The sequence below is a fragment of the Lepus europaeus genome, chromosome X, assembly GCF_033115175.1.
Source record: "Lepus europaeus isolate LE1 chromosome X, mLepTim1.pri, whole genome shotgun sequence".
Lineage (NCBI taxonomy): Eukaryota > Metazoa > Chordata > Mammalia > Lagomorpha > Leporidae > Lepus > Lepus europaeus.
The window spans coordinates 128,835,205-128,848,158 of record NC_084850.1 but is presented as its reverse complement, the minus strand read 5'-3'; the positions used below and the strand labels follow the sequence as shown (position 1 = coordinate 128,848,158).

Below are 12,954 nucleotides of genomic sequence, written 5' to 3'. Positions count from 1 at the left end.
TGCAGCACAGAACAGACGCCAGAACCTTTATTCTTTAAAAAGTCCCTAGGTGAAATACTAAGCCCAGAAAAGAGAATGTGTAAGGAACTGCTGAGCAGAATAAGCTGACGGATGGCCCAGACGACAAGGGAAGGCAAAGGGCCAGAGCCCAGGTTGGGCCCCGCCATTTCCCCTATCTGGCAGCTGACCTCATTCCCACCCCCTAGGCTCTCCTTCCTTTCTTGCTTTCATCCTGCAGACACTGCCCTGATCTGAATGTCTGTGCCTCTTAAAATTCTTGTGTGAAACCCTAATGTCTACAGTGATGGTATTAGGAGGTGGCACCCTCAGGAAATGACTTTATCATTGGGCAGAGCACATATGAATGCAGCTTAGTACCCTCATAAAAGGGACTACACTGGGGCTGGCACTGTGGCGTAGCGGGTAAAGCTGCCGCCTGTAGTGCTGGTATCCCATATGGGCACCAGTTCGAGTACTGACTACTCTTCCAATCCAGCTCTCTACTATGGCCTGGGAAAGCAGCAGAAGATGGTGCAAGTCACTGGGCTCCTGCACCCGTGTGGGAGACCCAGAAGAAGCTCCTGGCTCCTGGCTCCGGATCGGTGTAACTCCAGCTGTTGCGGCCATTTGGGTACTGACCCGGAGGATGGAAGACTTCTCTGTCTGTCTGTCTGTCTCTCTCTCTGCAGCACTGACTTTCAAGTAAAATAAATCTTTAAAAGAGAGAGAGAGAGAGAGAGAGAGAGAGAGAGAGAGACACCCCAGAGAACTCTTTTGGTCCTTTCTCCAAATAGGATACAACAAGAACATGGTCAATTATGCCCTTAGGGCACAGGCCCTCACAGGACACCAACTCTGCTGGATTTGGATTTCTTAGCCTCCAGAACTATGGGAATTCATTTCTGTTGTTTATAAGCCACCAGGTTATGGCATTTTGTTATAGTAGCCTGGATTTACTAAGACAGACACATATTGAGCACCTGCTGTGCAATGATAAATCAAGACAGTCCTGATCTTCAAGGCAATCTAGCAGGACCACTAAGCGAATGTAAAATGCTAATATCGGTATACTGCGATGAGGCACAGATCAGTGTAGCCTACCCTGCGCAACATGCAGGACTCTGCTCCAACATCACCCATCCCTTCAGGGAAGTCTGCTGATCACAGCAGCTAGCTACTCACTCCCCCCCACCACTGTGTCCTCTGCACCAGTTTAATTTTTCTTCATAGCACTTATCGCCTGATATTATACTTGCTGTTCATTGTCATGTAAGCTCCACAAGGGCAGAAACCTGCCACCTTCACTGTTGCATTGTCAGCCTTTAGAAGAGCACCAGACACAGAGAAGGCACTCTATAGGTCAAGTGAATGAATGGTAGAGGTATGCACATGATGCTATGTGAACACAGAGAAGGGGGTAAATTCAAATTTGGAAGCTTTAGAAAGTGTGAGTCCTGAGGGATTAGAAGTTGGGCAGCCTGTTTGTCATGCTGTTTTACTTCGCTGTGTGCATAATGTATACATAAAGGGCAAACAAGTCCTATTTACAACATCTAGCCTCCCTAGATGTTAAAAAGGTTGCTGGTGTATGACAAAAGTAAAGTTAGTAAATGAGTTAGTAACTTTACGTTAAAACTCAAAGGAAACACTGTTCTTACAACCACTTATGGAAGTGAAATTGCTAAAATTCCCTGTAAGCATTACAGGTGCTTCTACCTGTCCACTGGGTTGGTAGAGATGGGAAGGGAAAGGCTTCTAGGCCAGAATGTTCTTGTTGAGAAGACATGTTACATGTGTGGGTTTTTTAGGGGCTACTGCATGTTTAGTGGGAAACTGAAGTCCATACTGGAAACCTCTGGTCTCTAGGAGTTTAAAAGTAACACCTGTTTAAGTAGTTTGTTACGTCATCGCAGTGGTTGCATTTTTGGAATGGCATTAAACTCGACATCTTGGAGAGAATGCTAAAGTCACTGGGTGGTGGGCGGCGGTGGCAGGGGTGGGGAGGGTTGTGAGGAAGTATGCATAGAAGGGTTACCTTCCTGTTAGATTTCTCCGATTGTCCATTGTCATATACATACATTTTAGTTATTATTGCTGTGTATTAAAGATACATAAGTCCTGGGTCCGGTGCTATGGCCAGAGGGTTAACGCCCTGGCCTGAAGCGTCGGCATCCCATATGGGCTCTGGTTCAAGACCTGGCTTCTCCACTTCCTATCCAGCTCCCTGCTGTGGCCTGGAAGAGCAGTGGATGATGGCCCAAGTCCTTGGGCCCCTGCACCCATGTGGGAACCTGGAAGAAGCTCCTGGCTCCTGGCTTAGGATCGGCACAGCTCCGGCCATTGTGGCCAATTGGGGAGTGAACCAGCGAATGGAAGACCTCTCTCTCTGCCTCTCCTTCTCTCTCTGTGTAACTCTGACTTTCAAATAAAATAAGTCTTAAAAAAAAAAACAGAATGACAACAAGACAATTTAAATAAAAAAAGATACATAAGTCCTAGTGTCCAAAGTATGTTAAAGGCAGAGGTAATAAGATAATCCCTATATAAATGGCCCTTTTGGTAGTTTTTAGGAAGGACTATCTGCTGGGAGTGACCCTTGCTAGCCCTCCTCTGGGAGGGAGATGTCACAGTCCTGGGCTTGGTCACTGGAATGGTGGAAGGGGAAGGTGAAGGGAAGGGCTCATTACTACTAGTATCTCCATATCTAGAAGATGCTTTTAGATTAGGCCAGTAGGTGTATATGTGCGTTTTTTGGTAAATACCCATCTTTATTGTGGACAAAGTTCATTCTTTACAACAGCTATACCTTATAGATGTCTTGGGGTGGCAATGTATGATAAAAAGCAGAGCTTCCTGGAAGAAGTTCTTGGCTCCTGGCTTTGGATCGGTGCAGCTCCAGCCATTGTGGCCATCTTGGGAGTGAACCAGCAGATGGACGACCTCTCTCTCTCTCTCTCTCTGCCTCTCCTTTTCTCTCTGTAACTCTGACTTTCAAATAAATAAATAAATCTTAAAAAAAAAAAGCAGAGATGGTGAATTAGGCAGTTTGTATCTTTTTGCTATAATTGATAGAAAAGATGCCTCCTGGACCTGGAATCGTTAAACCACCTCTGAGCAGTCAGCGTGTATCAGAACTTCCTCACTGGGCTGGCAGCAGAGGGGCAGAAGGAAGTACAAAGCGAGAGGTAGCCTATCTACATTTTGATGATAGCCACTGGTGGATGTGCATTTCTTTTGGCTGCGCTGTAGGAGTACATTAAGTAAGTGAATGCAAACATGCCTTGTTGCTAATATTTTGATAACACCAATGTGGTCACGAATTCTCTTAGAAACAGAACACTTAGTATGCAGCGTTGCTGTGTGTGTCAGTGTAGGGCAATAAGGGAATGCAGTGTCTTAATTGTAACTCGGATAGAACCTGTATTTAGAGTCCTGTTACTATTTTTGTCTTTTACAAAATTTTTGTTTCCAAGAAAATCAATTACATTTTTCCTAACAGATTGAGTTGATGTATATTTCTGGTTATCATAATACTCATACAGCTTTGGGATTTTGAATTGGTAAATATTCATGAAGTATGAAAAACCATGATCCATGTATTCCATATCTCAGCCACATAAAAGCAGATGTTGTGTGTGCACACACGGGACCCAGAAGGACGTGTTGAACTCAACTGCTTGTGATTGTGGATGACTTTGTTCTTTGCTTCCTGTGTTTTTAAGTTTCCTGTGGTGCACTTACTATGTCTGAGAAAATAAAGGTTATTTTAACCACCCCTCCCCCCAAAAAAAGAAGTTGGGAAGCCCTCTGGGCTGGGGCCTCCATTATATTCATTGTGTACATATCTCCCTCCTACCTCACTCATGATTCTTTCAAGCAGAAATAGTTCTCACTCATTTGGGGATTCTCAGTACTGAGCACAGTGACTTGCACTCATTAATTCCACAAATATTTAAAGACCCTACTATGTGTTGATTACTATTACTAGATACAATGGAAATTAAAAAATTTTCCCTAAACTGTGTAAGAAAAATTTGGGATTTTATTGAAGCCTCTTTGGACAGGGAGAGCTTTGATAAAACTCAAATTGTTGGGGGCCAGTGCTGTGGTGTAGTGGGTAAAACCACCGCCTGCAGTGCCAGCATCCCATATGGGCACCAGTTCAAGTCCTAGCTACTCCACTTCGGATCCAGCTCTCTGTTATGGCCTGGGAAAGCAGTGGAAGATGGCCCAAGTGCTTGGGCCCCTGTACTTGCATGGGAGACCTGGAGGAAGCTTCTGGCTCCTGGCTTCAGATCGGCCCAGCTCCAGCTGTTGTGGCCACTTGGGGGAGTGAACCAGCAGATGGAAGACCTTTCTCTGTCTGTCTGTCTATAACACTACCTTTCAAATAATAAATCTTTAAAAAAAAAAAAAAACTCAAATTGTCAGGCAGATAATCAGGCATGAGTGACTGGGGAGGGGCTACACAACCCTCATCCAGGGGTGAAATCAAGGACCCTGTTCTCTGTAGGGATCTACCCAAGACTGCCCACTTGGCGGTTTACCTTGCGGTTAAGGTGTTCTGATAATACGAGAACTCAGCCAAACCAGAAAAGTCTAGGATGGCACACGTGCAGTGAGACCCAGTTTGACACTGGGCATTGCGGTTTTGCCCCAGGTACTCCCTACCCACCCACCCCTGTGAGCATTGCTGATGCATGCTGTGAAGCCACAGGCACAGAGAGCTGCAGAGCTCAAGGTATGTAATCCCCAGATGTAAATGAAAAATGCCAATTACAGGCATCAGAGCTGCATCACCAGTCAACACTCACACTTTGGGGATAAAGCCCCAAACCAGGGGAAAATATTGCCATGTTTCTTCTCAACTGGTCCATTTGTCCCTTGGAACGTACTTTAGTTAGTTTGTTTGTTAGTTTTCAAGATCTATTTTATTTGAAATGCAGAGTTACAGAGAGAGGGGAGAGGCAGAGAGACAGAGATTGTTCATCTGCTGGTTTACTCTCTAAATGGATGCAACGGCCAGGACTGGACCAGGACAAAACCAAGAGCCTAGAATTCAATCCAGGTCTCCCACAATGGGTAGCATCTTCCACTGCTTTCCTAGGCACATTAGCAGGGAACTAGATTGGAAGCTGAGCAGCTAGGTCTCGAACCAGTGCTCAGACGAGATGCTGTTGGCTCAGGAAGTGCCTTAACCAGCTGTGCCACAGTGCTGGCCCCAGGAATATACTTGAATAAACTTTGCTTTACTATCCCTACTTTCATCTCTCCAAACTGTAATTCATTACTCTGCTGGGGAGAAAGAACTGAGGTAAGCCACCTGTGGCAAAAATAATGTCTTTTAAAATACAAGATAGTTTTAGAAACACAATCTTCCTTAAGATTTTCAATTTCAAATTCTCATCTCTATTGAAGGCAATAACACCCATGGTTCAATTCAGTGAAATTTACAACAATAATGATGAAATTTGCAAGCTACTATCCACCCTGGGATCCTGAATCAATTTCCAGAAAAAGAGAAGGTGTAAAAAAGCCCCAGGATAAACTAGCCTTTCCTTTCTGTTAATATAAAGGTCCCAGATTAACAACAGAATACAGCTAGAAGCTGAAAAGGCTCAGAAATAAGACAATGAAAAGTAAAGATTGTTGAACCAACATTACAAACTTAAACAATATGCATGAGAGTGATACCATAAACAAAGACAGGCAATACTAGACCAGAAAAGATATAATGAACTACAAACAAACCATACTATTAATTCAGTGATGTGCAATGGGAGGATTTTCCTTTTGGGAGATGGACACATCAATAACAGGTATTTGTAGTTGGGCATTTGTGGATATCTGCATCCCACACTGGAACATCTAGATTCGAGTTCTGACTTTATTCCTGACTCCAGCTTCCTGATAATCTATACCCTGGAAGGCAGCAGGTGATTGCTTAAATGGTTGGGTCTCTGTCACCCATTTAGGAGATTGAGTTCCTGGTTCCCTACTTCTGCCTGGCCCAGCCCTGGTGGTTGTAGGCATTTGGGAAGTAAACCAGTGGATGGAATATATCTCTCCTCCCTTCTCCTTTACTCGCCTCCCCTCTCCTCCCTCTCCCTCCCTCCCTTTCTCTGTCTTTCAAATAAATAAAAATGTGCAAATAAATGCAAATAAAAAACAAGCAAACAAAAACCATAGTGTTGTTCACAACTGACAAATTATTATTTTCTCTGTCTGCCTGAAAGACAGCCAAGGTGATGGGGTAGTACAGGCAGGTGCCCAAACACAGTGCAATCAATTAAATCCTCACAAACCTAAAGAGAAAATGCTGAGTACACCATCTCAGTAAGTAAGAGTCCTATATTTACCAGGCAATAAACCCATTAGCAGCTTACCAGTTACCCAGAAGATACAGAGTCAAAGGAGATGGCTCAAAGGCCAGCATTTCTCCCGCTCACCTCCTCTGCCTGGCCATGCCTCATGAGGAAGCAGGAGCTGCAATACTGGAGAACACAAGCCCCATCATCATTCTTGGTCATCAGACTGGCAAAGGGAAAGATGCTTACTTGGATATCACAGGAGAAGATGGCCTCTCAGAAATTCCTTTTGGAAAATCATATCTTCTCAGAGGGGATCCATGGCCACTGGTGGGAACCGAAGTTGTCACTCGTTGCCCTCTCTTCACCTTGTCCACCTGTACAGGACAAAGAACAGGACAGTCATTTCCCATGACTGATACTACTTTCAAAATTTTTAACAATACTCCCAATGAAAATGGTGCTTAGCTTTTTTTAAAAGATTTATTTCTATTTATTTGAAAGTCAGAGTTACACAGAGAGAGGACAGGCAGAGAGAGAGAGAGAGAGAGGTCTTTCATCTGCTGGTTCACTCCCCAACTGGCTGTAATGGCCAGAGCTGTGCTGATCTGAAGCCAGGAGCCAGGAGCTTCTTCCACGTCTCCCACGTGGGTGCAGGGGCCCAAGCACTTGGGCCATCTTGTACTGCTTTCCCAGGCCATAACAGAGAGCTGAATAGGAAGTGGAGCAACCAGGACTTGAACTGGCACCCATATGGGATGCTGGCACTGCAGGCGGCAGCTTTACCTGCTATACCACAGTGCCGGCCCACTTAGCTTTCTTTTATAGGCCTCCATATGAAGCTTCACATAATGGGGATCTTTGCAGGGAGGCACCATGGGGTCATCACATTATGTTACCCAGTTTAATTCTTTTGAGCCTCAAACTGAAAAGATTTCCTTCTCCTTGTTATGCTGCAAAGAAGTAACAATAGAACCATATTATGGTCCAAGAAATATAGGAACTAGAAAAAATACGAAGAGATACAATCCTTACCATGGAAATTACAGATGGGTGAAAGTGTGGTTATAACATGCAAAACAATGAGTGAGCTGTGCACCCTGACTAGCACACATGATATAATGAGGACTCCAAGTCCACCCATTCCTGTTTTTCCTGTTGCCTCCCTCAGCAGAAGGCAGAAGGTCATGGGCATCAGTGCCTGGCCTGAAAAGGCATTCCATATAGTTAGTCCCCTTCCCTCTCTATTGCAGCAGCTTAAGCTGCCACCTGTAGTGTCAGTATCCCATATGGGCACTGGGTTGAATCCTGGCTGCTCCACTTCCAATCCAGCTCCCTACAAATGCAGCTGGGAAAGCAGAAGATGACGCCAGCGCCGTGGTTCAACAGGCTAATCCTCCGCCTTGCGGCGCCGGCACACCGGGTTCTAGTCCCGGTCGGGGCACCGATCCTGTCCCGGTTGCCCCTCTTCCAGACCAGCTCTCTGCTGTGGCCCGGGAGTGCAGTGGAGGATGGCCCAAGTGCTTGGGCCCTGCACCCCATGGGAGACCAGGAGAAGCACCTGGTTCCTGCCATCGGATCAGCACAGTGCGCTGGCCGCAGCGCGCCAGCAGCGGCGGCCATTGGAGGGTGAACCAACGGCAAAGGAAGACCTTTCTCTCTGTCTCTCTCTCTCTCACTGTCCACTCTGCCTGTCAAAAGAAAAAAAAAACGCAGAAGATGGCTCAAGTGTTTGAGCCCCTGCTGCCCACATGGGAGATCCTGATGAAGCTGCTAGCTTCAGCCTGGCCTAGCGCTGGCCATTGCAGCCATTTGGGAGTAAACCAGAGGACGGAAGCTCCGTTTCTTCCTTTCTTTCTCTGTAACTATGCCTTTCAAATAAATAAACAAATCTTTAAAAAAAAAAAACCCTTAATTGATCCCACATCCACTTCCACAGCCCCTTTCTGCAGCTTTCTATCCCACAATAAAATCTAAGTCAGAATATTCACTCCTCTTTGAAGAGCTGCAGGCCCACAATGGAAAAAATTGGTATTATAAAATGCTCAATAGTACAGTGATACAGAAGTTTAAAAATAAGTCCACGTGTTACTTAATACTTCTCACTTTAACAAGTAGAAGTTAATTCTTCTCCCCTTGAGTGTAGGCTGACCTTAGTGACTTGTTTTTAATAGCATGTGGTAGATGTGACAGGGTGGGCAAAAAAAAAAAAAAAGGCATTACTGCTTCTCCCACATATTCCTTTCTTGAATCACTTGCTCTGGGGGAAGCCAGTTGTCAAGTCACTTGGACACTCAAGAAGTTTTATGGAAGGCCCATCCAGGCACTAACTGAAGCCTCTGCCAACAGCCATTTGAGTGAGCATCTCAGAGGAGGCCCAGCCAAGCTTCAGATGCTGGATGCAGCCCTGGGTCACCATCTTGACCACACCCTCATGAAAGACCCTATACCAGAACTTCCCAGTTAGGTCACTCTCAATTTCTGAACCAAAGAGCCTCTGAGAAAGTGTCTGTTACTTAAATCTGCCAAGGTTTGGAGTAATTTGTTATGTAGCAACTGATAACAAAAGTAGTTATGGCACACAGAATTTCTAAGTAAGTATGCATACTTGTATACATAATTGGAGGTACTTATTCAACATCCATTGTACCTGACAGTGCCAGCATTTCACCAAAACTTTTTTTAAAAGTTTATTTATTTGAAAGGCAGAGTGACATAAAGAAAGGGGGAGAGAAAGAGATTTTCCATCTGCTGGTTCACTCCCCATATAAACCACAATCCAGAAGGGTGAGCAGGTGATTTAAACCTTACCGGGAAGGCCTCTGCTCCCGCGGGGGCTCCTTTCTCAGCATCTCCAACGCCAGATGTAGATATAGCCTTCTTCTCAATTGTTCGAGTGGGAGAATATTTGTAAGAAGATTTTAAAGGGCCAGCAGGAGCTAAACGAGGACAGGTAGGGAACACTAGAGAGTTACAGTAAAGCAGCCAGAAAGACAGGGAGTGCAGATGGACAAAGCAGGGGTAGTTGGGAAGAACATCGGCACTTTATTAAAATGTGACATGAGCAATCCACATTCTCAAAATTCAGTACTTTTTCTATTGCATATGATAGAAATTAATCCTACCCTAAAAAAGGTTCCCAATACTAAAGTCAAGTTCATTTCAAGGGTAAAAATCTTTTGCTTTGGAGCCAGACAGACCTAGCACTGTCACATCATAACTGGATCACCTTGAACAGGTTATTTAACTTCTCTAAATCTCAATTTCCTTGTGCAGGAAAACTTAACACGGCAGGCCTGAATATTCTCCTTGGCAAGGTCTGCTTACAAGGCTGGCCCTTGACTGGCATATGGGAACTTCCATTTTGGGAGGTTTCCACTATTAACTGGTAAGTGCCTAAACTGCTGGTGTAAATAAATGGTTTATGCTGAATACCTGCTTTGCTTCTGGGAGTCTGGAATTTAGATAGGTGCCTAGCAGCAGGGCCCACATGGCCAGCTTTGAGTAAAACCCCTGGGCACTGAGTCTCTAATGAGCTTCCTCAGTTAGCGACTGTCCACACACATCACAGTTCGTTGCTGGAGAATTAAGCATGTCTTCTGTGACTTTTCTGGGAGAGGCCTCTGGGAAACTTGCACCTGACTTCCTCTGGACTTAGCTCCATGTGCCTTTTCCTTTTGCTGTATATCCTTCTGCTATAATAATTCACAGCCACGAGTGTGACTATGGTGAGTTGTCTGAGCACTCCTAGTGAACCATCAAACCCTGGGAAGAGGGGTCTTGAGGAATCACTTACACAAACGATGTCAGGAGAGTGAATCACTAGAAATGATCCTAGAGAATTATTTGGGAAAAGAAATGATAAAAGGGCAGAGGACAATGAACCTGTGGTGCATGGGTGCCTAGAGCCATCTATGGTATAAAATGGAAGCCAATTTACTGTCTGTTTTGAGAGGTAAAATTAGCTACGGGACTTGAGGGTATCTGATGAAACTCCAAGAGACTTGGTTCAAGCGACTCACTGGTTGATACTGGCAATGCTAGATAAAATGAGCAAAAAGTGCAGTCCTCGTAATGCCCTTGGTTTTTGTTTTGTCCTCCAAGTAAAAGTGGGACACACCCTCTTGGCTTTTTGCCATCAGTGGGTGGGCTGGAAGTTGAACTCCGAGTATTACAACCCAAATAAGTCTCCATAACTGATAATATTTTTCGATGACTCTGGCCTAATAGAACCTCTAGAAAAAGGGAGATATGAAAAGTCAGGCAATTTCCAGGCAGAGATACACTTTGAATTTTAAAAATCAACTAGGGACCATTGCAGATATAGAACACCTCTCCACAGGTCCGTAAGCTGTGAAAACATCCTGGATGCTGCTGAACTGTCTAGGTCACATGTAAGTGTTCACAGGAAAGGGCTTGTCTTCTGATGGACTCATCAGAAATCAAGATGCTCACTGGCCCTATATTTCTGATGCAGATCCTTATTAGATTCCCAGCTTGCAATTCTTGGAACAGCTGCAAATTAGGCAAGGAACATCGCAGGCAATGCAATCCCTTTATGCACTCCTCACAGACTGAACTCCACCCTTTCTGGGGAACATGTCCCTGCTGTTGACATCTTGTGTTTGACTTTCTGGAGTAGCTGCAGTTTATAACAACGGACTAAGAGTCCAGCTCTACTTTCTGGATCAATGGATCAGGTTGAAAGGAATGGAAAGTGATTAAAATCTATTTTGAAATGTTTTGAAACTTCAGGATTTTGTTCTAATACCTAAATATGATGTGTCTTGCCAGCGTTTGTTAATCTCAACATACTCACTTGATCCACTTTGGTAAAGGAAGGGCTTCGATGGTGTTTCTCAGACTTTCGTGTGCAGGTCTGAAAGCAAGTCATCCTACCGAGCTAAGCTCTGAGAGGATGCCACCACTGCTGTCCCACAGATCACTTTATGAGTAATAAGGCTCTAGACCTTTGCTGAGCTCTTACTCTGGGCCAATCATTGTGTTATCTCATTTACATACATTAGATAATTTAATCTTCACAATAATTTAAAATAACTCTATTTTACAGATGAGCAAAAGACTTAGAGAAGTTAATTAACTTACTGAAACTGGTAAAAGTTTGTGAATGGTACAATTGTCTATGGGACTTCAGAGACTGGTCTAAAGGCTATACAGCCAAATAATTTAAGAAAAATATACTAACTTCCACAGCTTATCAAGTGAATTTTTCCTCTAATATACATGCCCTCAGTCACAAAAGAGTTTACTCACCTTTGAGACACTTAAAAGAAATGGCAACAGCAAAAATACTGCTGGGTAAAAAATGTTATTAATCAATGAAGACATTTCACAAAGCCAGCAAATGGGAAGCAAAAGAAAAAACTGAGGAATAAACCCCAGGCCCACCAACACCGCTTTGGGGATTTTCCTTGGTGTCACCAGCTTGGCCTCTTTTACCTGAATCACTGGCCTGCTCAGAGAACATGAGTGTACTTCTGCTTCTGGCTAAAGAAGCCTGTGTGGGTGTCAACAGTCGCATAACAAGAAAGCTTTCCATGGAACTAAGGTGCATGCGATGAGCTAAGGGACGGAATCAAATGAAAATTTTAAAAAGCAAAATCAAAATAAAACAAAATGTTTAAATGATATAGTGCAAGATGCAAATTAAATTTGAGGTTGCAAAACAAGTGTAGAAAATAAAAATATCTTAATGAAGGATGGCTATGGAGTCTGTCATAGTAAAAGAAGACAAATGATATGTTATTTAGAGTTTGGGAGAGTGCACTAATTCTCTTGGGATGCTAGAATCCATACAATACGCTATTAAAGTACAGTGACCTGTATCAATCAAAGAGAATTAGCCTACTTCCCTAGATGTAACACAAACTCATGAAACCACTTACTCACCAACCAGATCTAACATTGAAAAAAAAGATTATACCTACAAAACCCTTATTTTAGGTCCTCTGTTAAGAAATATTTATAACATAAAATTCTAAAATGAAATGTGTCATCTTATAATAGCACCAAAATATACTCTTTCATACTTTTCCCATGTAAATAAGGGCAAAAAATGAGAAGCACAGAACTAGTAACAGCCAACTGACTATAAGCCTTAGTGGAAGATAGTAATATTCCTAATCTAAAATTCAATGACCAAAATATTTGGATGGCTTTGGAATGTATTATATGGCAACAGATTAACTTTTCCATTACTTTTTTTTTGAGTGCCTATTAACTAGCAAATAGTTGAGGATTAAGATTTTTCAATTTATCATCCACAAGTAGATAATTCAGTTTTCAATAATATTTAACAGCATCATTTTTCCATAGTAATTAATGAAAAATGAATTTAATGTCAATCTTTAGCCATGTGAGTTAATGAAAATATCTGGCATACACTCATTAATGGAATATAGAATTAAGAGTATGTAGGTGCTTTCTCATCCAGCTTTTAATTACTTCAAGGTTCCCAGCATTTACTTATGAAGTGCATTTGAGATCAGCAGCACTGTGACATTCACAGAATATCTGACATACATGTCATGCCTCTGGCTGGGATGAAGGGGCAAGGTCAGTGCCAGTAAACAACAACCAGGAAGAAACGCAGGCCTCTTCCAAGCCACAAACATCCTCCTGTGTG

General features: G+C 43.4%; 1 protein-coding gene across 5 annotated transcripts in view; it reads right to left on the bottom strand.

Annotated features, from left to right (window-relative positions):
* MAP7D2 (MAP7 domain containing 2) overlaps positions 1 to 12,954 on the bottom strand; it is a 116,351-nt gene that overhangs the window by 28,225 nt on the left and 75,172 nt on the right. For 4 of the 5 annotated variants that reach the window (XM_062183812.1, XM_062183807.1, XM_062183808.1 and 1 more), the window contains exons 6-8: positions 11,769 to 11,891; positions 9,120 to 9,271; positions 6,558 to 6,685 (exon numbers count right to left, since the gene is read on the bottom strand). In XM_062183812.1, coding sequence (XP_062039796.1) covers positions 6,558 to 6,685; positions 9,120 to 9,271; positions 11,769 to 11,891 — 403 coding nt within the window. The remainder of the gene's footprint in view (positions 1 to 6,557; positions 6,686 to 9,119; positions 9,272 to 11,768; positions 11,892 to 12,954) is intronic. The other variant, XM_062183809.1, reaches the window with a different exon arrangement.